General features: G+C 37.8%; 1 protein-coding gene across 1 annotated transcript in view; it reads right to left on the minus strand.

The window, feature by feature from the left end:
- The window catches only part of APC2 (APC regulator of WNT signaling pathway 2), a 47,707-nt gene extending 26,350 nt beyond the window's left edge, over positions 1 to 21,357 (minus strand). The window contains exons 1-4 of the mRNA XM_072404845.1: positions 21,273 to 21,357; positions 20,453 to 20,526; positions 4,107 to 4,265; positions 426 to 510 (exon numbers count right to left, since the gene is read on the minus strand). Coding sequence (XP_072260946.1) covers positions 426 to 510; positions 4,107 to 4,265; positions 20,453 to 20,458 — 250 coding nt within the window. The 5' untranslated portion in view covers positions 20,459 to 20,526; positions 21,273 to 21,357. The remainder of the gene's footprint in view (positions 1 to 425; positions 511 to 4,106; positions 4,266 to 20,452; positions 20,527 to 21,272) is intronic.
- Between the last annotated feature and the right edge of the window lie 3,116 nt (positions 21,358 to 24,473).

The raw sequence follows: 24,473 nt of genomic DNA on the forward strand, positions 1-24,473 counted from the left end.
AAACGAAAACAATTACTTTTACCCAGTAAAGTGAAACCTTTAAAAATAAACCTTCCCCAAAACACTTAATATCTACTGCACTACATACTTTACTCATTCTGTATTGGGATCCTTAGATTTAGTAGTTTGTAGTTTCCAGGTTAAAACCAAGGGTTGCATAGACCCCATTAACAGAAACATAGACTACTCACAGCATTGCTGCAGGAAACTGTAACATAACATACAACTCCACCTAATGGCAGCAAGTGATAAATATGAATTAATAATATGTAATATATATATTAGGCTGCCCTGAAAAATATAAAATATATTTTAAACTAGTGTAAGATAAGATGGCTGTACATGAAAATGTTAATTTGCAATTGCTTATACTTATCTAGTTTAGAAAGACACAGGAGGTGTCCTGGTAATTTATACATTTTTACCTTTCATGTAATCCAGTATGTCGCAATGGCTTGCTGGTGCACCAACATCCTGTTCAAGCTTGTCCTGGAGATGTTTAAGGACCTCCTAATGCAGACAAAATAAAAATATGCATAAACTGAACTAAAACAAATTTGTACAAATATTAATATTTTGTGTTTAGTGGTTTTCAAACATGGAAAATAGACAAATTGTGAGCATGTCAATGAGAAATATACATACATAGCTTTGTAGTTATTAAGATTGTAGAATGAATATTGGCATGAATGTTGCCATGGGTTGCTAAATTTTGGTTGGAAAGTGCCTAAATATCCAGCTGTTTTTTTATAATGCTTAGGGGCACTGGGAGCAAAATCGCAGTCAGTACACCATAGGGATGGGGTCTATATGTTGAACTTCTAATTATTTTTACATTAGGAAGAATACACTAACACGTAGAAGGCTTCTCCTACTGTAAAAAAAAGTCTGACAATCCATCAGGAATGAGAAATTCTGGCACTGATTGCATTGCTGGAGTCCCCATAATATATTATTATTGTTATTATTATTATAATTATTATTATTAATAATATTACACAGTATTTACATAATATGCAGCAACTGATAGTAGGATTCAGCCTGCCAACAACTGTTGAATAGTTAATTATGTTTTATATTACAAAAATGTTCACGTTTATTGATTTGGTATTTTTTTTCAAATCAGCTGTATCAATAACATCAGATAGGGTTTTGCTGTATATTTAAGTTATTTTCTGTTCTTAAATGTTCTTACACTGTTCAGCAATTCCTTCTGTCCAGTAATTGCTCATCTGAGCTAACTTAATGGTTCTGGAAAAAGTAATGCATATTTCACTATCTGTTACTGTACTAAGTGCTCATTAGCAGCAACCATTAGCTTACTTTAGGAAAAAAACAATATCCCAAGTAATGGATCTACAATTCTGAGACAATTGTGTCCATAGTTTATTCCTTATAAGTATGTCTTTGATATACCTTATATTGATCACAATGGCAAACGGGTTTTCAGGGAAATTTTTATCTGTACAACTAATGCTAACTAACTATTAATGTAGCTATAGCTGAAAGAATTATTCTTGTTTTTTGCTGTCTCTGTCCCAGAGACATGGGAGGGAGTGAAAGAGAAAATCAGGGACATCCCCTCTTAAAGCGTACCTAAAAAGGGTAGACAACCCTTTAATGTAATGTAACAATTATGTTGTTTATTTGTTTTTTTAAGTGCAACACCCTTTTTTTAAAAAAAAAAAAAAAAAAAGGGTGCAGCACCACCTCCTAATTCTCGATCGCCTAGGCGAGGGGTGTCAAACTCTGGTCCTCGGTCCAAATCTGGCCGGCATGTCCTTTGTTTTGGAGCTTCTTAATTCTTAATATGAATTGCAGCTGGCCTGCCACTACTACAATCCGTAGTAACAGCGGGCCACCTGCAATTCATATTAAGCTGCTGTTCTATAGACAGGAGTACAATGCCACTACTACAATTCCCATCATCACTCGCGTCTCTAGACCAGCGGCCTCTCTGCCTCTCTGCCTGGCCCCACATTTTATAAATGCAAGTGATCCCACTGTACTAGTAGCATCACTCTCTTCAGTCTATTGAACAGCAGCCTATGTGTAGACCCCGCAGAGTTTATACTGACAGGTAAGCTCAATAATCAAAAATTGTCAGGATTATTATTATCAGGAATTATCGTAAAGCTATTGCTATTAATTGTTTTACTCTGCCAGAGAATGCAATGTGAAACCAAATGCATTTGGTTTTTTGGTTTTACATTGCATTCTTTGGCAAGGTAAAGCAATTATTCTCAATAAGAAGAAACAAGAACACATGAGAAGAGCATGCAGTAATATGCAGTGGATTCCATCCCCCCCCCCCCCCCCAAACTCTGTGTATTTGAGTTTGACACCTCTGGCCTAGGCGATTGAGAATGAATGGGAGAGCAAAGACATCTTGGGCATCTTGGGCATGTGCAGAAGGTACCTTTTCGTGAAAAGGTAAAAAAATTGCCTCTCACTGCACATGCGTAGTGAGATTGGCAAGTTTTTTTCCAACCTATGTCACCCGATCTCGCGCCTGAATCTGGTGACGTAGGAAGAAGAACCCGAAAGAAGAGGCGAAGATGGCGGCGCCCGGAGTGCCGACCCAAAGACAGATGGGACCAGATGGAAGAGACCTCCGGATGGATCAGATTGCCCTGCAGGATTGAAGGTAAGTGTATTTTTGGGGGGATTTATTAGTTTAGTTCCTCTTTAAGCCTTGCATAAACATCAGAAAGCCATCAGTTTTCTGTCACTGGAAAAAATCTTTTGTCATCATTTCCATTGACATGTGCATGAACAAGCACTGTACACACTGCCATTCTTTTTGATGGAGAGGGACAGGAAAGGGATGAGCTAGTGGCACCCCACTGCGATGTCCTCCAAAGGAAAGAACAATGGTCATTCCTAATTGCTTGTTCATCAATCTGCCAAGGTAGGTTGATGAATAGTGTCGGGAGGCCGTTTATGTGATGTAGGCACAGGATAATGTTCTTCATAGAAAAGGTAAAGAGATCTAGCAGTACGCTCTGCATGGATCTATGTGTTAACCATCCCCTTGCCAACCCTTTGTATTCAATCAGGACCTCATTTGGAATATCCACTAACCCTAAATAATCACTTTACCTTTTCTATGAAGAACATTATCCCGTGCCTACATCATATAAACAGCCTCTATAAACATCCCCTGAAGAAGTCAGATGGCGAAACGTGTCAGGATAAGAAACGACACTCTTTGCTATCATTTAGGGTATTCCCTTGCTTATGCTTGCTAGCTTAGAATCGTTTCTCCCATGAATTTAATGGAATCGGACACTCACTATGTTCTATGAAACCTTTTGTTGTTCATTTTTATGCTTGGATGAAATATCATTCTTTTGTTATAAGATAAAATACAATCAGTACTTGCAGCATAAGAAACCCCTGCTCTTTTTTATTTATTATTTTTTAAGTGATTATCCGATCTTAGGGGGGGCGGCTAACCATATTTGACTTTGGAAGTGTGTTTAGTGACTTTTCCTATTTTACATTGCTAGGAAATGTTTTAGTTTGTTACACTGACTGAACAACTGCAGTGTGTATACTTTATATATATCATCTATATTCAGGTATGTTCATTTTGTTAGACAGTCATACAGTCAGCAGATTTTGCTGCAGTTTTGCTTTCTCCAGGTTTAATACATTTGTAAAGAAAATGTGAATTCAGTTTTTGAAGTAAAATAAAAAACCTGTACACCATATTATTTTTATTTTTCCCAGCAAATGTTAAACTTTTTGTAAATGTGCAAAATATTTTAGTTGTAATTGTAACTGATGCTGTAATAATAGATCAGCACAGTGACCCAGAGACCAACACTCCTGCCTTGCAGCAATAGGATTCCAGGTTCAAATATCAGCTATATGTGTATGGTTTATATGTGCTCCCCTTGTTAGTGTGAGTCGGACTATGTTAATGGCATATGACTATGGTAGGAACATTAGCTTGTGAGCCCCTCTGCGGGACCATTAGTGACATAACTTTGGGCTCTGTAAAGTGTTGTTGAAGATGTGATTGTTATATAAATGCATAATTAAAGTTAGTCACATACCTATTTAACTGTCTGTCCCCACTATCAGCATTTCACTCTCACCTTCATGTCAGAGGTATCATGCTCAAGGCGGCTGAGCTGGCTGCTGTTATCCTGCAGTTCCCTTCTTAGATGAGAGTTCTCCTTTTTTAAGTCCTCTACCTGGCGAACCAGCTGATCATAGGAGGCTGAAGGGCCAACCAATCCAATTCGTGCACACACCTGCATGAAAAACAGAAGCAATTAGTTTGCTCAGAAATACACACATAACAGCAAATAGATAGAGTTACACATACAAAAAATAAATACATTTGGAAAATATTTTGTCAAAAATAAAGCCTTAAAAAAACATCTTTTTTTAATCCAGAATTGTAAAAGATATAGGTAAAATGCTTTATTTTCAGTAATATTTTTACAGTAATATTCCAAAGCCTTACAATATCTACACACATTTGATTGTTGTTTTGTTATAAGATATCATTGTAATCTCCCCCTTTCTAAACCTTGTCCCTGTAAATGTAAAACACATTTGTGACTTTCTTATTAATTATGACACGAGCCTTAACAACTGTCATTACAATCGATACCTCCATAGAGATACATCCTAAGGCTGCCAGTGGCGGAGAATGTGTTAATCACATGCAGGCCCTAGCCAGAGATGGACTTAATCATTTCTCTAGTGGCGCCTGATGTCAGTCTGTGGATACAGAACACAAGTCGACCCCATTTATGTAAATCATGCTCAATGTCAACCAATCGCAGTTTGAAGGGAAGAAAAGAGTATCATGGCAACAACCAATCCCAGTGGCCTATTACAATCCAACAAGAGATTAGATGAGAGGAAACATTCAATGCCTTGTTACTAAGTGACATACTGTGAAGAGGAAAAACAGTGAAGGTTCTGGGTTAGAATTTTATTTAAATGTCTACAAGGCTGGAAAAAGAAACGGATGATTACCGAGCCCGTTTTTGTATTCTCTTATTCTATATCAAGTCAAGTCAAGGTTAAATTTATAAATAAGTTGTATTTATTTAGGTTATTTAGGACCATGATCCAACTTCTGTATTGCTGAATGATGATATGCTCAAAGAAAAATTTTCATTTAGAGGTTTCCAATCTATTTAACTTTCTAAACCTGAATCTTAAGCATTCCTGAATGCATCATGGCAAAAATGTATACCTACTTATAGATTAGCCAAGTTATGTTTTGGAAAATGGGACAGTTTTATTAGGCTAGTGAAGCTCTTAGGCAAGCTAATAATGCCTCCTAAAATAAACATCTAGCATAAACACCAATTTGTTCCTGTATTGATGAAGATGAACAATTAAAAACCTCCTATACACCTCCCCATCCACCTCCTTGTGGGCCTCTTTTTCTTTTTCCTTTCTTCATCTTCTCTCTTTTTTCCATTTTCACTATTCTGGTTGAGTACCATTTTCATTTGCATTCCCTCATGTACTTAGGGGATCCAGCTGCGTGTGGTTGGAATGGGTTGGAGTGCCTTATTGGACTGTATTGTTTTGGATTTGTACCTTTGTTTTTCCTGAAAATTTAAATAAAGTATTGAAACATAAAAAAAAAAACCCCATAGATTCTTACAGTTTCACAAGCATAGAAAGAAGGCCAGCAAGCTATTTGCTAGATTGCTGAAGGGTAACCACACCCCTAATCACATCTCTAAACAATTAGATTACAATAGCTGTTTGCTCTCCTTCTGACGCTAATGCCTTAAGACGATATAGACATTTGTATGCTGCCTCTTCTAATTGCCATGTGGGTGCTAAAATTATTTCCAAGACTACCTTCTCCTAAATATCCAATGATCATCAAGACTTTCTGATTGGCACCATTACTAGGGAAGAAATACATTATGCTATAAAAATGTAGCTAATATGAAGGCTCGGGAGCCAGCTATAAATTGGGTTTTTGTAAATGTATGCAAGAAGAGTTACAGGGCTCCAAGCAAAAGAGCAACCTGTTTGCCTAACATGAATAGACCTACCAGGGATGTCCCCTTTATGTCCTGCTATTTAATTTACCAATGGAACTTGGCAATGCTGTTATTAAATTAGCCTTACAGATGACTTAACCCTATTTATGTTAAGAATAGGATCTAGACATCAATTTTACTATCACTACAAGCAATATCACTTATCTGGGATGAAGATTTGGCAAAACTCTTTCCTATTTATATCAATATATTAAACTATCCTCCTTTATTTGTAAAGAAAGAAAGTTGGAGGCATAGTGAGATCTTCATCTTTCTCTTGTTGACAGACCTAATGTGATACACTTGGGACAAGTTTTGCCCACTTAATACATCCACTTCAAGCTATACGTATGCTTTCAGGACATCTCAATGTCAAACATCTCCAGGGGCTTTGGTTAAATTTCTTTGGTGTGGGAGAGCCCTGAATATCTTTGCATAAATTGCACCTGTCAAGAAGTAAGGGGCAGCTTTATATGCTGAATGTTAGATAGGTAGGCCTGAAGAAAACAAAGAAAAAATAGGCATGATGTGGTGGGAAGAAAAAATGTTGGGGAAATAGTCAACGAGAGGAAATTCTATAAGTTAAATGGGGGGGGGTGGAAAGTTCTATAGAAGTTTAAAAAAAGGAAGAAGGAAATGTGCTTGCGAGGTGGCAGTTGGGGTCCTGGAAGGCAAGGGTCTTGGTCGGTATTTGGGGTGTGGTTATGGTTCCTTAGGCGGTGCTGGGCTAGGGGCCATTGTAGGTCTGTTGGCTGCGAGAAAAAGAGTTTTTGGTATTTTGCAGACCTTGTCTTTAAGGGATTTATTAATTGTTCTCCATGGAAAACTTTCCATTGTTTCCTGCCTTCTTTAGCTCCCAGCATATTAGTGTAGTGATCATTTGAAAGAAGGTGAACCTTGCAAATAGCTGGATAGATCATTGGTGTCAGTGAAACTGACAAGAGAGGCACAAATTTCTCATGATTCAAGGAACCCCTGGGACCCTGGTTGACAAACACTGATCTAGCACATACGTCATGGTGTACTGTGAACTGCATTTCAAGACATACCAACCACCCTAATTTTCATGTCTCATCCCTCTCTATTATACACAGTAACCTGTGGCCTGTCTATTACATGTTCATTAAAAACTCTTTATTAACTGCAGAGCCTCATACCTGTGTGATTCTTGGGCTACATGTACACACGTTTAATGGTTCTCGTCCGATAATCGGCTTGTGCTATGCAACACAAATAGAAAATGTGTCTGTATGAATCCTATAATTTTTTACAGTCAAGTAGTTTTTAGAACAAACAATTGAAAACGAATTTTTCAGCCCATGAAATGCTTTAATTTCTGATTTAATTCTGCAAAGCCTGTTAAATCGACTTAATTGCTATTGTGAAGAGATCTGTAATTGTAGATCTGGTTCAAATAACTAAGCCCTTGTGTAATCAAACAATGGAATAATACCTGTATGGTCAGTGGAAATTTTTGTAGATTACGATCAGATTTTTGTGTGACCAAAACTTTACAACCACCAATCCTAGTTAATCATTTAGGAAATGTATGTAAATGTATGTGTGTGTGTGTGTGTGTGTGTGTTTTTACAAAGCATATCTTCATCATTTTATATAGAAGTATGATGCAGCAAACACCATCAAGGGGATTTGCAATGTCTTTGTGACCGTGCAGCTCTGCTGATGTGTGAGGTTGAATCAGTCATGCGGGGGAAACATCTAAAAAATGGCGCAAGCGTTAGCAAACAGACCATCTGGGGCACATGTAGAAATGAATGAGTTCTTTAAATTAGCTGTTTAGATGAGAAGTCCAGTGGGACTCACATCTGTATAATCAGAATGCTGGGTGATAGATTTGAACATACAGTTGTACAATGTAAATGAAACAAATACAAAGGAAAACCACTTTATGTACGCTGTAATTATACCTTAGCTCAAAACACTGTCCAGTAATGCAGTGTGCAATCATTATAGAGAAAACCATGTTCGTTTTTTTTTTTAATCTCTTGCATTATCAGACTTTATAACTGTCTGCATATGTTGGTTTCTGAGCATTTCCACACATAGACCCTGCCAGTGTTCCCCCGACAGCTCTGGCCAGCACAGAAAACAGTATATTATAGCAACAATATAGCAACTCAGTAAGAGCCACCTCTCCTATTAACCAGGCATTCTCCATTATGCTTAGTTATACTTTTCCTTTCAGCCCTCAGATAAATATTAATACTGTTATAGTATGTGGTGGTTCAGGAACTAGGAAAATAGGAGGGAAATGTAGGCTATGGACAGAAGAAACGCACAAGGTTTCAGCACTAAAAAACAGAGCATGAGATGATAAAGTATACTTAAAGAAAGTAAAATGAACAATAGGTACAATACCTGCTATGTATTTGCATAATACATATGTAGCAGCTGTTCGCAAATATATTTGCTTATCAAGAAGATTTTAAATAAATGAAGAAGCTTTCTATTTCACATAATAACATATGGTTTGCTTTAAACCCTACAAACAAGATAACTTCATATGTACCAATACCCAACATAGGAAATATTGACAACATTTTAAATATTACTAAAAACTAGTGATCTTGCCTCGACAATAAAAAAATATGTAAAAATTACATGTAAACCAGGGCTGTGAGTTCAATATCACAACAGTGATGTAAAGATACAGATGAGCGATTTCTTGTCTTGCTGATAAACAAAGGCTTGGTTTAATGAACTAGACCCTAAGGGGCTAATAACCAAATAGCATTGGGGGAGGGAGTCAAATGGTCAGAAGGGGGGGGGGGGGGGGTAGTTCTGTCACTGCAAGGTCCTTGGATTGCAATGATTATTGATGCCACAACCAAACAGATTGAGACACTCAAGCTAAACTTTGAGATTTTAGATCATTGAAACATTTGTTCCATGTTTCTACCTAAACAAGGTGTACATAATCCCATTCAAATGCCTGGACTGCAATGGGAACAAGAAAAGTAGGTATATTGTTACATGTTGTTAGATGAAGAGGCCTGTCACTGCCTTTATGTGTTGTATTCAGTGTCAGGTGAGTTTATTGATGAGTCCCAGTAGTAAGAAAAGAATCAATAGAGAATGGACAGATATATTTCCATATCCATGGTCTAAGATTCACTAAATCTAGGCCTTTGTGCTTTTCTATAGCACCAAGTGTCCATCCCCCATAATCACCGTGTGAGTTTTACAGTGGTATCTGTGCGAGTATCACAGTGAGGATGCCCAAATATCTGCCAATCCAATGTTTTTGCCAATGTTAGATATTTTATTAGGATTGCCTCTGAACTAGGTTATAGAAATTTGTAGCAGTTGATAATATCAAAAATAGAAATATTAAACGCCTCTAAATATGTCATCACATTTTAGACATCACAATAAATTAGCAATGACACACCATATTACGCCATCAGTGGTGTAAATAGTTGAATTATTACCTTTATTATACTGAAGTAGGCCCATTTTTTGAGCAATGGTAATTAATTACCTTTTCTATTTTGTATGTATCAACTACAATATCGCAAAGGACATGGAGAAAGGTAAGGATGAAGTCCACTCATATTTTTATAAAGATGATATTATGGGATGGAAATGTATCCAGATATGGTTGCACTGTACAAATCAATACAGTGATGTAAGAGAAATTACAGATAGCTATTAGTATTATGACTAGAGACAAAATTAGAGTGGTTATTGGATAATTCAAAACCCTATAAGGTCTATTTATAAATGTTTTTATCCAAGGTTTTACCAAACTACTACCTATAATTTATGAGGGGGTGCTGAGAAGTTCCTGCCTTTGCCCCCTTCTAGATGAAATAGAAAAATGAGTGTAGGGGCATATAACAGCCTAATATCTTAGTATGTAACTGAGCAAATATCAGGTCTTTGCGACTCTTAAAACTGTTTTTTCTTTTAGTGAGAAGCTGTGATGGCAGAGGCACAAGCAAGTTTCACGCCGTTGGAGTTACAGGCTGTCATGAAGTTTTTGTTTCTCCAGGGAAAGTCAGCAAGGGACATTTACACTGAGATGTCACAAACACTTGGGGAGAAGTGTCCTTTCTACAGCACTGTCAAAACCTGGATATCTCGTTTCAAGACTGGGCATTTAACCGTTGAAGATGAGCCCCGCAGTGGGCGCCCCCCAACCTCAACTGACCCGGCAACCTGCTATGCTGTCCATAAGCTGATTATTGAGGACCGGGAGCGTGTTGGGTTTGTTATCACCACTATCCTAGACATGCGCAAGCTTTCAGTAGGTGCCGAAATGTTTGAACAGTGATCAGAAGAAGGAATGACTTGAAGCATCGGAAGCCGTTTTGGCATATTTTGAAGCTGCACAGGACTTTTTGGCTAAGTTCAAAAAATGTTCATGAAATCCTAAATTATTCTTTAAAACTAGAACATAAAGCACATATTTTCAAATATTGAAAATATGTTGACACAATCACTGACATCTCATATAAACCTTAACATACGAAAGTGAATCTATTAATTGTAATATTCACAATATACGTCTGCTAAAAGAATGCATGTTACCTTGCCATGAAGGTTTCTGTTTAAGTGCTGCATTTTGCAGGGTGACAAAACTCTATTCCTCTCTTCCAGTTGCTCTTTTACATGGTCTCATTGTCTCATGTCCCCCCAATGAGGACCAGAAATTGCCATTCATTGTACGCATAAGTATGTTTCACTGTTACCACTATTATGAAAACTTATGTTGAGCAACGTCTTATGTTGAAAAGTACCATGCTTTTCATAGATCTAGACTGGAAGTTGCTACAGGAAGTCAAAAACACAGCTATACAATCAAGGATGTAAAAGGAGCATAATAAGTATTTTATTTAAAACATAATTATTGTTTATTATACCCAGTTTTTTTTGCTAATTAACTTTCATTCTGTTACATGTACTTTAGAACTGCCATACATTTAGAAAAAAATGGAAAATTGGAAATATGAGTATGCCACTTTGTTTTTTATTATTACGTTCTGATGTAGCCTAATTAATTGTGCCCTGAGTAGGCTTTGCTAACAATATATGAATCAGCTTCAGCACACAATTTGGATTTCAGAGTAAAGTTTTCTACAGCTGCCAAAAAGTCTGTTTTCCCAGTATGAGTTTTCCAATATTCCCTAAATAGACGTCACATGATGTAGGGGGCTATTTATAAAAACAAAAAACAAAACAAGAAATTAAATCTGGAGAAAATTAAAGATGTTGCCCACAGTGACTAATCAGATGTTATCTTCTATTCTCTAGGGGAAATGTGTGTGCAATGAGAGCAACAACTGTTTTTCTTATAAAATTTGTTTTTTATATAATAATCTATTGAAGCACTTATTACTTAAAACGCTTTTCTAGTTGGTGTTTATTATATTTTAAGGGAAAGTTTATTAAATCAAGTGCATGTGGTACCGTACCGTACCATTGATTGTGCCTACTTCTTACTGTATAGTGTTGTAAAGTATTTTATTTTTTCTATCAGTTGTATGTTATTTTACACTTTACACAAGATAAATAATAATAAAGAATCTAACTGTTTTTAAATAGGAGGGATACACACTATATGCTAAAAATGGTAAATGATTCATAATAAAGATAATAGTATTATGTTGATTACTACTATCATTAAACTGTAGTTATATAGCACCAACATATTACACAGCACTGTACATTATATAGGGGTTGCAAATGACAGAAAGATGCAAACAATGACATGGGAGAAGGAGAGAACCAAGCCCAAAAGGGCTACATTGTAAAAAGCAATACACATTTATAGCAGTCAGCCTAGTAGAAATGATCAGACTGCAAGGGAAAACAATGAACAACTGATATACATGGACTCATTTGGTTACCTACAAACAACTTTATACTGGTGTTGTATTCATGATACTGGAACCTGATTCAAATCTCACATGGTTTAAAAAGTGCTTTTTTTTGTATGTATGCATCCACATCATACATACAGCATTAGGTTATTTTAACTATTTGTATTATTTTTGAGTCCCGAGTTACAGAATGGTTCTTCAATATTTCCTCCTGTATAGTTTTCCTCTTGCTGGTACACATAAGCAGTTTTTGTTCATTCATTATGTTGTTATGTAAAGTAAAGAAATAGGCTGGGAATCAGGATCACATTATTTCAGGGTATTAGTGAACGTAGGTTCATCCTAATCACCTATTTTGTAAAATGAACATTAATTTTACTAAGAGAAGAGTATACACTTTTTAATCACTGTAAATCAAAGTCCCTATATGTAGACATACAATCGTCCCTCTGTGACTAGAGGTAGAACAATAATAAAAAATAAAAAATATACAACAGTGAAATCAGTGTCTCAGAAAAAGAAATATTTGGCTGTCTGTCCCCCCAAAAAACTTAGCAAGAACCGTAATCAAAGAAGTGCAAGCGCTCAGCATTGCGAGACAGATACTCATTTTTGTGGCGGGATTGTTTATTGAGTTACTTAGGCACTCAAATCACAGCCACATATAACCAACTATATGCCCGTAATTTTCCTCTGCTATTCCAGGAGATATACAATTATCTGAACAAATGGAAGGGGCACTCTTGTCGCTCATGGGACGCATTGTGTCAGTACCCAAGCTCCTCTATTTATTTGAGACCCTTCCGGTCCGGGTCCCTATCCTGACCCTGAAAAAACTACAAGCTGGATTCCTGAACTTGATTTGGGGCGCATCAGAGACATAGATTGTCTAAGACAGTGGTTTGCACACCCAAAGATCTGGGAGGCCTAGGGGCCCCGGACCTCATTAAATATTATATAATAATATAGCAACTAACCTCCGCTTTTTGCCCTCATGGACCAAACTATTTTCCTCCAGTATTTGCCGGGAGTTGGAAGAGGCCTGGCTCCCCCCTCTACAACCCAATGTGATGTTATGGAGCTCCTCCATGTTGTTAACAGATAGAGATTTGCTTTCACTGATGGTGTTTATGAGAAACATATGGAGAGCCTACAAAATTAAGTATGGTCTTTCCGCTCCGGCCTCGGTACTTACCTCTATTATACACACCCCCCTGATACCTGACAGTCTAACCAGATCCATGTGGCAACCATGGCGAGAAAGAGGGCTTTTTCATATCCAAAATATTTTGCATCCGGTGAAGAGGAGATTATAGAATTAGAAATTTGACCTTTCCAAACCTCCTTTTTTGCATACCTGCAGATCAGGCATTATGTTCTCTCTTCAACAATCACCCAGATTTACTCAAATGACTTCCTTTGAGAGGATGTGTGCAGCTGGTCACACCAAGGGTCTTATCTCCTCCATTTATCGCCTCCTCCATGTATCAACATGGGAGGCCACTGGTAAATTTTTTTATATGTGCACCTGGAAAGCTATTTTAGGCCAAACTCCTGATAGGGAGGAATGGACTGATATTTGGGAAGCAGCAAATAAAAGCTCTATTTGCACCCTTTATAAGGAAAATCTTATAAGATTTTGTTTCGGTGGTACCACACACCAGATGTGCTCCACAGGCTGTTTCCAGAAGTAGACCCTAATTGTTGGCGATGTAGGTCCCAACGCGGGACTCTAGAACACATTTTCTGGTTTTGTCCCAATATACAAAGGTATTGGGATAAAGTCAATCAGCTAATTGGAGGCGTGACCCAATGTCGATCCCCCCTAGATCCACTACATCATCTGATGGGTTTACCTTTCACGGGTCCCCCCAAACTCACATCTAGGCTCATTACACATATTTTGGTGGGGGCTCGCACCCTGATTTCCACTAAGTGGAAATCAGCTTTACCTCCATCTTTAGAAGATTTATATGCCCGTATTCAAGATGTTTGTTTGATGGAGTACCTTACTGCTCTACTCAGGAACAATGTAACTAAATTTGAACAGATTTGGGAACCATGGGATGTTTATTATGCCCAATTACAGGTGTAATGGGTTAATTTGATCCTCCCCATTTCCTATTACCAATCGCCTCAGAGACCCCCTCCCCTTATCCTCTGGTTTAGGTACTGTTTTATATTTTGTATACTGGATCCCTATGGTTTGCTATGATTATTATTTTGGATTGCATTGTTTAAGTCATAATCCTCTATTGTTTTCTTGAGCTCTTTTATATATATGTATACATATATACATATTTATATGTTACTTTTATGGCTATTGTATTGATATTTCTCCTGTATACTATGTTTATAACTATGTTCTTCTTTGTTTTGTTTCTCTTGTTGTATATGGAAAAATTTTCAATAAAAACTCAGTTTCACAAAAAAAGATCTGTGACTATGTAATCCTTGGACAGCCGGTAGCATAATCTTGTTGTGCATAATATCAATCTGCGCCTTTAAGGTAAAGCTGGATTAAAAGCCAGAAAAAGAGAGAGCAGGATTGGGATAGTCACCACAACAAACTCTGCCTCTCTAGTCATTTCCGTCATATGTTAAATTCCCCCCCTTCTCACAGCATATCTTTAATACATTCATACTAGAGATAACATTTTTAATAAACTGCTTGATTATTCCTCAGAAGCTTAAAACCCAATAAAACTGTAATGCAGAATTTCCAGCTCGTCCTATTGCTTCTTTTCAAATTTGCTCTAAAATGGTTTTTGGACACCTAAGTAATACACCAGTATGGTAAATGTTACAATCATATATCAAAACCTTGTCTTCATGTAGCTGGCTTTTTGGACTAGGACAAAAAAGGGCCGCTCCCCAAACTGCCTCCACAAGGGGATTGCACAGTTGTCTTTGTTCTGAATACTGTAGCAGTAACAAAATCTGTCCCTGTAAAAATCTGAAGTCAGTTATGTAGAACAGGGGTGCCCAACCTACAGCCCGTGGGCCACATTCAGCCCTCTAATGTCCTCTCTGCTTGTTATCTTTCAGGGGATGGGGCGTACATATCTCCTTTGTTTCTCCATGAGATTATGCTGCCAGAAGAGGGATCTGCTCCCCGCCCACCTTGTACTGTGAGATATCCCAGCAGCAGCACGAGAGCTGTGTTCAAGCTGCTGTCATTATCCCCATGTGTAAATACTCATATATCTCCTTCACGGATTGTCATAGAAATCTGAAATTTTCAGGGTACACAGGGGACCCTAAGAGCTGCAACTAAACTAAACTGTAAGCCCTCTACACATAACAAGTTGCCAGACATGGGGTCACAGACAAAGTCCAAACAACAATCAGGGATATTTTCACATTAGGGAGGGCTATTTTAAGACCAAGGTTCCCAAAATTAAGTTTGCATGTTGGGGCCCCCCTGGGGACCACTCTCTTGCACATTAGGGTCCTGCCAATTGTCTGTGCGCTGTGGTGCACCTTAAAGTTCACAAAACTTTAAGGCTGCATTTAGGTTGGCAGTAAGGTTGCAATGTGGTTACCCCTTACTTCTACAATGGAACCCTGGCATATATAAATATATATATATATATATATATATATATATATATATATATATATTCATGTGCCACAATAACTATAAATATATATATTCTTTTTTTATCCTCTGGTTTAGGTACTGTGTTATATTTTGTATACAGGATCCCTATGGTTTGCCATGATTATTATTTAGGATTGCATTGTTTAAGTCGTAATCCACCATTGTTTTTGTGAGCTCTTTTATATACATATATGTATATTTATACATATTTATTTGTTATTATATGGCTTTGCTATTGTATTGATATTTCTCTTGTATACTATGTTTTTAACTATTTTCTTCTTTGTATTGTTTCTCTTGTTGTATATGGAAAAATTTTCAATAAAAACTCAGTTTCACAAAAAAAGAAGTGCAAGCATATAACTAATTAGCATATCTAGAGGATAAATACACAATCAGCCATGAAAAAAGGCAAATAGAAAAATGCAAAAATGCAAAATGCATGTGTTTTTAGATGAACTAAATGACATTGATGGACTAAACATCCTTCTTAGTTTTATAGACTTAAAGCATACCTAAACTCACAATTTTCACCTAAATAAAAAGGGTAGACAACCCTTTTATGTTAAGTAAAAATTCAGTGTGTTTGTTTTTTGTTTTTTAAGTGCAGCACCGCCCCCTAATACTAGATCGCCTAGGCGGTCGAGAATGAATGGGAGCGCAAAGCCTCCCAGAATATCTACGTCAGGCATCCCGGAAGGCTCTCGAGTGCATGCACAGTGAGATCGGCAAATGTTTTTTTCCATCTTACGTCACCTGATCTTGCGCCTGGGTTCGGTAAGATAGGATGAAGAACCAGGAAAAAGAGGAGAAGATGGCGGCACCCAGAGCACCGGCTTCAGGACGGATGTCGAAGCGACGCGGGGCCTGATGCAAGACACCCCTGGAGCAATCGATCTGCCCTGCGGGATTGAAGGTAAGTGTATTTTTTCTTTTTTTTTGGAAGTTGTGGGTTTAGTTCCTCTTTAATTGTGTTGCATGGCCTTATGAGCTGCATCCCTGGCTCAATCTACATGGCCTACTAAAACACAGCACAGTCACTCCTATAAAGCAGCTGCTTATTAAACATTCAGTGCCAGGAAGAATGTTTATTTCAAAATCCCAATGGAAAGAAAACCTTTAGCACGGGTATAAAAGCTAATTTAATAGGCCTGATTTATTAAAGCTCTCTAAGGCTGGAGAAGATACAATTCCATCAGTGAAGCTGGGTGATCCAACAAACCTGGAAAGGATCTGGTGCATGATTGAAAACATTTAACTAACAAATAGCAAATGACTTTTAGAAAATCCATTCCAGGTTTGCTGTATCTCCCAGCTTCAGTGATGAAAGTGTATCCTCTCCGGCCTTGGGGAGCTTTAAAAAATCAGGCGAAATGACCTAAACAAACTTTAGTGGGTTTCTTTTTGTCTGAAGTATGTAGCAGTGGGCCCCTAATTACACTTTTTATGAGATCTGTCTGTGTTTTTTTCCATTAACCAATCACATTTATTCAGGTTTTTCCCTATCATTGTTCTTAGCAATACTGAATACATTGTGGTTAATTTACTAAAAAAGTAGAGGCTGTTTTTTAATTTTTTGTCTTAGTGAAAATGTTCTTATCTTAGTGAACATGGGGAAAATTCACTTTACAAAGAATATCCAGTCAAGCCCAAGTTAATCCCCCTAGCGGTATTCCCGAGTGTGACTCGGGGTGGGAAAAATTGCAAAGAGCGGTAACCCCGAGTCACAATCCCGCTGTGATGACGGGGCGCTTCTCCGTCGGGGGCGGGGCCGGGCGGGAAATTTAAAAGCAGATTACAGAGTAATCTGCTTTTAAATACTGCCCGGGTCCCCACCACCCCGATGCATGCATCTGCAGTTAGATGCGATGCAGAATGCAGGATTTCTGCTTGGTGCTTTGCATCTAACTGCATATGCGATGACCAATAGTAAATCCAGAGGGTGATGCCAGCGGAGATTTCCCGCTGGCAGCACCCCCTGAATCTACTCCCGCTGCTGTCCTGCTCGCATCTCCCGGAGGCTGATCTCCGGGTGATTCGAGCAGGGAAGTGAGCAGCGGGGACATCCTCTACATCCCCTACTGCATCACCCGGAGATCAGCCTCCGGGAGATGCGAGCAGGGGAATGAGCAGGGCGAGGACATCCCCACCGCATCACCCGGCAAGATGTGTGACATCTTCCGGGTGATGCGGGGGAGTGATGGATTCTGGGGGCGGGAAATTTAAAAGTAGATTACTATTTAATCTGCTTTTAAAATTTTTTTTACAGTAAAAACACATCAAGACATAAAATAAAAGTAAAAGTACAAATTGTAGTGCACCAAGCATTATTGCCCAGTGCCCTGATTTACATTTTGCCCACTATTAGCCCTGACCTTGATCTGACCTTTTGATGACTTTTTGATCACTTCCTGAATGTATCATTTCATCACTTTGTCTTTGACCTTGATTGTTCCTGACTTATTGCTGGAGACCACATGGCATCCAAAAGGCATCTCGCCGGCCCAAGCGCTGTGTAAAAAGGAATTTGAACGTAGCGATAGCGATTTGGAGTCCTTTGTAGAATCGAGGGATAGTGATTCACCAGGAAATTTGTCATCGGACAGCGAAAGTGAACTGCCCATCCTGCACCAAAACTCAAGAAAATTTGGGAAATTTCCAACAAACCTATGTGCCAGAAAGAGATGTCAGCATTGACGAAAGTCTAATGGCTTACAAGGGGAGACTCAGCTGGGTGCAGTACATTGCGTCAAAGAGGGCAGGATTTGGTGTGAAGACCTATATGCTGTGTGAATCTTCATATGGCTACATCTGGAATACGGTGCTATACACTGGAAAAGGGACACAGTTTAACCCCAGATACAGCCATTATGGATTGGCCACATCTTCAGTGCTATCTCTCATAGAGCCATTGCTAGGTCAGGGCTATTATGTCACAACTGACAATTTCTACACATCTCCTGAGCTTTATGAGTTCCTTCTGCGACACAGAACAGATGCGTATGGAACCGTTAGGGCTAACCGGCGCAACCTGCCAACACTGTTTGCAAAACGGAAGCTGAAGACAGGAGAAATTGTTGCCTGGCAGAAAGGAAAGATGATGGCCCTGAGATGGCGTGACACAAAAGATGTTTGCCTGATGAGTACTGTCCATGATGCCTCCACCAGAATGGTACACACAAAACGTGGGAAAGAAGTGATGAAGCCACAGGTGGGGAATGACTACAACACCATGGGAGGTGTCGACAGAGCTGACCTAGCCATGACATTCTACCCAGCGATGAGGAAATAGCAAAGGAAGTACTACAAAAAGATTTTCAGGCATCTAGTTGAGCAGTGCCTATGGAATGCCTACGTTCTATACAAAAAAAAAAGTCAGAGGCCTGTGAATCATTCAGACTTCATTTTGCAAGTTTCCGAATCCATAGTCAAGAACCACCAGACATCATCAGTGGCTATGAATAGACCTGGACGTCGTGCTTCCACCAATGTCAACCTAGAACGCCTGACCGGTCGTCACTTAGTTGAATACATCCCACCAACCCGGAAAAAGGCGGCACCTACAAGGATGTGCGTGGTTTGCTGCTCAAAGACCGATGACAGAGGAAGGAAGGAACGCGAGGAAACCAGGTTCTACTGTCCTGACTGTGATGTTGGGCTTTGCGCAGCACCCTGCTTCAAAATCTACCACACCCGGAATGTCTACTAAAAACTTAAATATTTTTTTTCTAAAATCATATAATTTATATTATTATTTATCAATAATATTGCACCCTTGTTTAGAAAATTTCAGTAGAAAATTTTTGATAATTTTTTTTTTTTGATAAATTACATTGTTTTGGGCTAATATTTCATTATTTTTTATAATAATGATTTATAAGTATATATTATTTTAAAATTTATGATTCTAATATAATAAATAAATATAATAATTATACCCGGGAGTTAATCCTAAGAATTAAAGGCCCACAATATAAACAAAAACTTCTACACAAAAAAAATAGGATCACTTTTTGCATCAAAAAATGACAGAATTAGAACGCGAGGGGGGTTAAATAAAAAAATAACTGAAATTTACTTGTACTTCACTGGATAATAAATGTCAGCACAGCTTCATCTCATTCACTATGCTAATCGAAAATTCACTTTTCGCTTAGCATAGTTACATTAACATGTAACATTAACATGTACATTACATTAACATGTAATTAATCAGACATTACAGTGCATTCTTTTGTGTCAAATCGTCACTTCTAAGTGTCATTGGAGCCATGGTTACTATGATTCCAATCCCTCCAGGACACCCAATAGCTAACAGTTTGAAATGTACCCCTGGACTAAATAAACACTTTTTGCATGTCTCTGGGCCTGATTTATTAAAGCTATCCAAGGCTGGAGAAGATACACTTTCATCAGTGAAGCTGGGTGATCCAGCAAACCTGAAATGGATCCAGGATTAAAAACATTTACTAACAAAAAGCAAATTACTTTTAGAAAATCCATTCCTGGTTTGCTGGATCTCCCAGCTTCAATGATGAAAGTGTATCCTCTCCTTTAGAGAGCTTTAATAAATAAGCCCCAATAAAGGGATGGGAAACCAACTTAGAGCAGGTCAACTGCAGTTGACATGACTTTAAAATGATAGAAACCCAATTAACTGATGTTAAACTGATGCCACTAAACCAAGGCCAAAGCCCCTTGAAAAGGCGCTTGTAATGTCTATTAGATTTCTTTTAGGTTATCCTAATTTCATACATGCCCATATGCTTTGAAAAAACATAAAGAAACCAGCAGACATTTGAGCTTTACTCCTTACAACTTCATTTGCAATTTTTAACAACCTGATTCACCCTTCGACATTACTTAAATTACAATTCCGTGAAAGTCATTAGCTGATTTTAAACAAAGTTTGTTTAGCTAATTTAGTATACATTAACAATTCAGAAAATCTGCCCATAGCCTCGTACCTCCATTGTAGACACAAACAAGTTAGCTTGTCTCTCAGCGTAGAATCCAAAAAAGATCTGACAAAATCTTCATTCTGGAACAAAATAAAAATCCCATAAATGTAAAAACCAGCTGTGTCAAAATAATTTACATCATAACACAAACTCACCATGTACGTTATATGTAGCTGAGAATCTCTGCTCTCCCAAGCAAACATAGAATATTTTTGTCTGACAGTCGGTTATTCTTATTAATATTAAAAAGCCTGCAAGCATATAGAGCTTAATCTTTATACCCTCCTTACCATCATATGTATTTATATGCCATAGTAGAGTTTGCTGTTCTGATTGTATGTATGCGATTTCTGGTAATAGATTTCAGTATCAGTACCCACACCCCCAGACTCAAGAATAAAAAAATAACTGCACAGAGCATATTGTGGTATTTTTTGCTTAATTCTTCTGTGCTACAACCCTGCAGCATTCGCTGCTATTCCTGAATAGGCCCCTTCCTCACCTCTCGATTTCTTTGTTTAATAGTGCGATAAATCAGTTCAGTGAAAGCGTCACTAGGCCATGGCATGCTAAAACCAATTATCTTCCATCCTTTTATCAACAATATTTCCCTGTTTAATTGCATTTAGCAAATTGTCAATTCACCCAGATTGTGACATCATTATCCTCCGTAAATAATGTTTTTAGGCTCAGCTGGAAACAGACTCCTTTCCATTATGGATTATAAATGGATGGTAAATAAATAATCCCCTGCCATTTCATTTTTGTAATAATTGTTTTATTTCTTATCTTGTAAAGAATAATGAAATACCTGTTTTGTACTCACCTGCTAGGATGCAGAAATCAGAAGAGATGCTCTTGTATTCTCAGCTCCCTCCATGAATCCTTCCTCTCTATCTCTACCTCCAGCCGTCTCACCTCCCCCTCCCTGTACGCCTCAATCCCTCCTCTCTTCCTGAACACATTCCTCCTCCTCTCATCCAGTGTCACAATAGCATCTCCATGCTGTACTGTTTTATCATCAGTATCCCTTCATCCTGCCATCTCTTTCATTATCATTGTGAGCATCTTTCTCATTCAGTATTTTCAGTTCTAATTATTTCTTGGCACCCCCTTTTTTTTACCAGACACCACCCTTTATATATGACCGCTTTTACACAATATAGGCTGATTTTAACAAAGCTATAACACATCAAGATAAGATACTTTTTTTTCTAAATGACATTTAGTTATTTTTAGCTGATTACAGTCACTTGCCTAGTAATAATGATCTTTATCCCTATAAAAATGCAGAACCTATTTTCAAATAGAACTATATTTTAAAGCGTTGTATATTTGAGCCCTATAGCACCCAATTGACATTTGTAGCTGCATATTAGTGACCTCACAATGATGAGGTTGAATGTTTTGGAAGGATAGTATTGATTCAGCAGGTTTAAAAACCAAGGTAAATTGGCAAATTACAAATGTTTAGGATAATGAATTACTGTTTGATTGTGTGCTGATAAGGTAAATCTGCATTTAATATTTGGGAGTATCAAATTGTTGACTCAGAAATTATAATTTTTAAAATCAAGTTAAATCCAGTTAGATCTATGTAACCACAGTATGCTCAGTACAGATGTTCATCAACTTTGAGCAAATTCCTTCTTAACACCTGAACTGTTGTTGGTTTTTGATGATATCCAATGGGCTTTCCAATTCAGTCTTACATGACAACTGATCCTCTTGTATACTTTTCTACAGAAGCAGCTCTGCCAAAACACATACCACATACAATCAAAATGTAAATATTTATAGGAACACAGCAGTACACTGGTGCTGTACACATTACCTTTATGTTGTCAGCAGCCCTGAACTGAATAATCTATCACACAAATATTTTTCAGGGTAGAAAATACCCTGTACTTTGTTGTAGTCCTGCCACACTGTATTAAAAATCAGCAGCATTGGTAGGATTGTGATAAATCCAGAGTACCCTTGCACACTTCAGAAAGAAGAGGATAGATATAGTGCACCAAGACAAAAGGCAGATGTGGCCACATTGTGCTGACAGTGAGATGGATTATTATATCATAATTAGAACCACAGTCTATTGTATCTGTACCCAAAAACAAGAAAACATTATGTGCTTTCTGTACTGTGCCATTCAGAGTCTCACAGCACAATCATTTATCTTCCATAAGGGTTTCCATGTATTGGTCCGCTGGGTTTCCGTTCATTGTTACTGGCATCCCCAATGCACTTTACTAACAAACTGCAGCACAATGTGCAGCAATGCCCAGTCATGCAGCACATGCATAAAAATGCATGAACATTTATTAGAATGCATTGCATCCTTATAGTAAGAGCAAGCCTACTGCTTTTCTGCACACAGAATATAGACAAAGAGTTAACGCTGTAAAGCTTATTCATCAAGTGAAGGTACGGAAGCTTGCCAGGTGCATATACGATCCGCGGGGCACAACGTATTACTGAGATCCGATGGCGAGTGCTGGTGCGCTCGCCTGCCGGATTACAGAATTGATAAATGAGCAGTGGGATCGAGATTTCACCAAATAAGGTGATTAATTTGCAGCTGCGCGATTGAGGTCAGTCTGTTAAGCTCTGTCAATGGTGATGTCATAGCAGTCAATTAGGGCACACCTGGTCCCTATTCTGTGTGCACCTACAGTCCTTTACAGGTCATTTTGAATCTTTAGTGCACTTGGGGGCTAATAACATGCATGCTGAAAAGGATCTGGGGGTTCTGGTGGATCATAGACTTAATACCAGCATGCAATGCCAAGCTGCAATATCTAAAGCTAGTAAAGTACTTTCTTGTATTAAAAGAGGAATAGACTACAGAGATAGAGACATAAGCCTGCCTCTGTACAAAGCATTGGTCAGACCACCTCTGGAATATGCAGTCCAGTTTTGGGCTCAGTTCACAAAAAGGATATTGTTGAATTAGAGAGTGCAAAGAAGGGCAACTAAATTAATAAAAGCAATGGAGGAGCTCAGCTATAAGGAGAGATTAGCTGAACTGAATCTATTCTCCTTTGGGGGTATATGATCACCCTGTATAAACATATAAATGGTCCATATAGAAAACTCTCTTCCCCATTATTCACTTTGAGATCATTACAAAGAACAAGAGGGCACTCTTTGCGTCTGGAGGAAAAGAAGTTTAAGCTCCGGATAAGGAAGGGATTCTTCACTGTAAGGTCTGTGAAAATGTGGAATCGGCTCCTTCAGAAAGTAGTTTCAACAACTACTATAGATTGCTTTAAGAAAAAGCTGGATGCTTTTCTAGAAGCACAGAATATATCTGAGTATTAAGGCTTTAAAGAAAAATAACAGTGACTGTTGATCCAGGGAACATCCGATTGCCTCATGGAATCAGGAAGGAATTTTTTTCCCCAGTTGAAGCAAATTGTACCAGGGTTTTTTTTTGTGTTCCTCTGGACCAACTATGTCTTACAGGGTTTTATATCTGGGATATGTTTATTTTCCTAGTGGTTGAACTTGATGGACTTATGTCTTTTTTCAACCTAACCTACTATGTAACTAGTAGTATGTATGTATGTAGTATGTAGCTATGATTTTTTTTGGTAAGTGCTATTTTTCTATGTTACATCATACTTATTTAGAAAACTGGTTCAGTTATAGTTAGATTGGCTGCAATTGATGTTTTATTATGTTTTTTTGGACTGGTTGAAACACTGCAAAATAATTTATATTAAGCTGTATATATATTAATTAGCACTAATTAATTAGCATTAATTAGCATATATATTAATTAGCACGTATGTCATCTCATCACACAATAGTATGAATGTTAAAAAAAAATGTTCCAAAGCATTTTGGATCTGGTTCAAATTTCATTATAGTTTGGCTTTAGAGAAATCAAATATTTGAAAAAAAGATTGTTGGCAAAGATGTTATACTACATGTGTCAAGGATCATTTAGTGATTTCACTTGTGTGTGTATGTCAAAATAGTTTTATGTATGTCATAATACTTTTTAACTGGACTGGTTTATAAG

Source organism: Pyxicephalus adspersus, chromosome 3 (assembly GCF_032062135.1).
Source record: "Pyxicephalus adspersus chromosome 3, UCB_Pads_2.0, whole genome shotgun sequence".
NCBI lineage: Eukaryota > Metazoa > Chordata > Amphibia > Anura > Pyxicephalidae > Pyxicephalus > Pyxicephalus adspersus.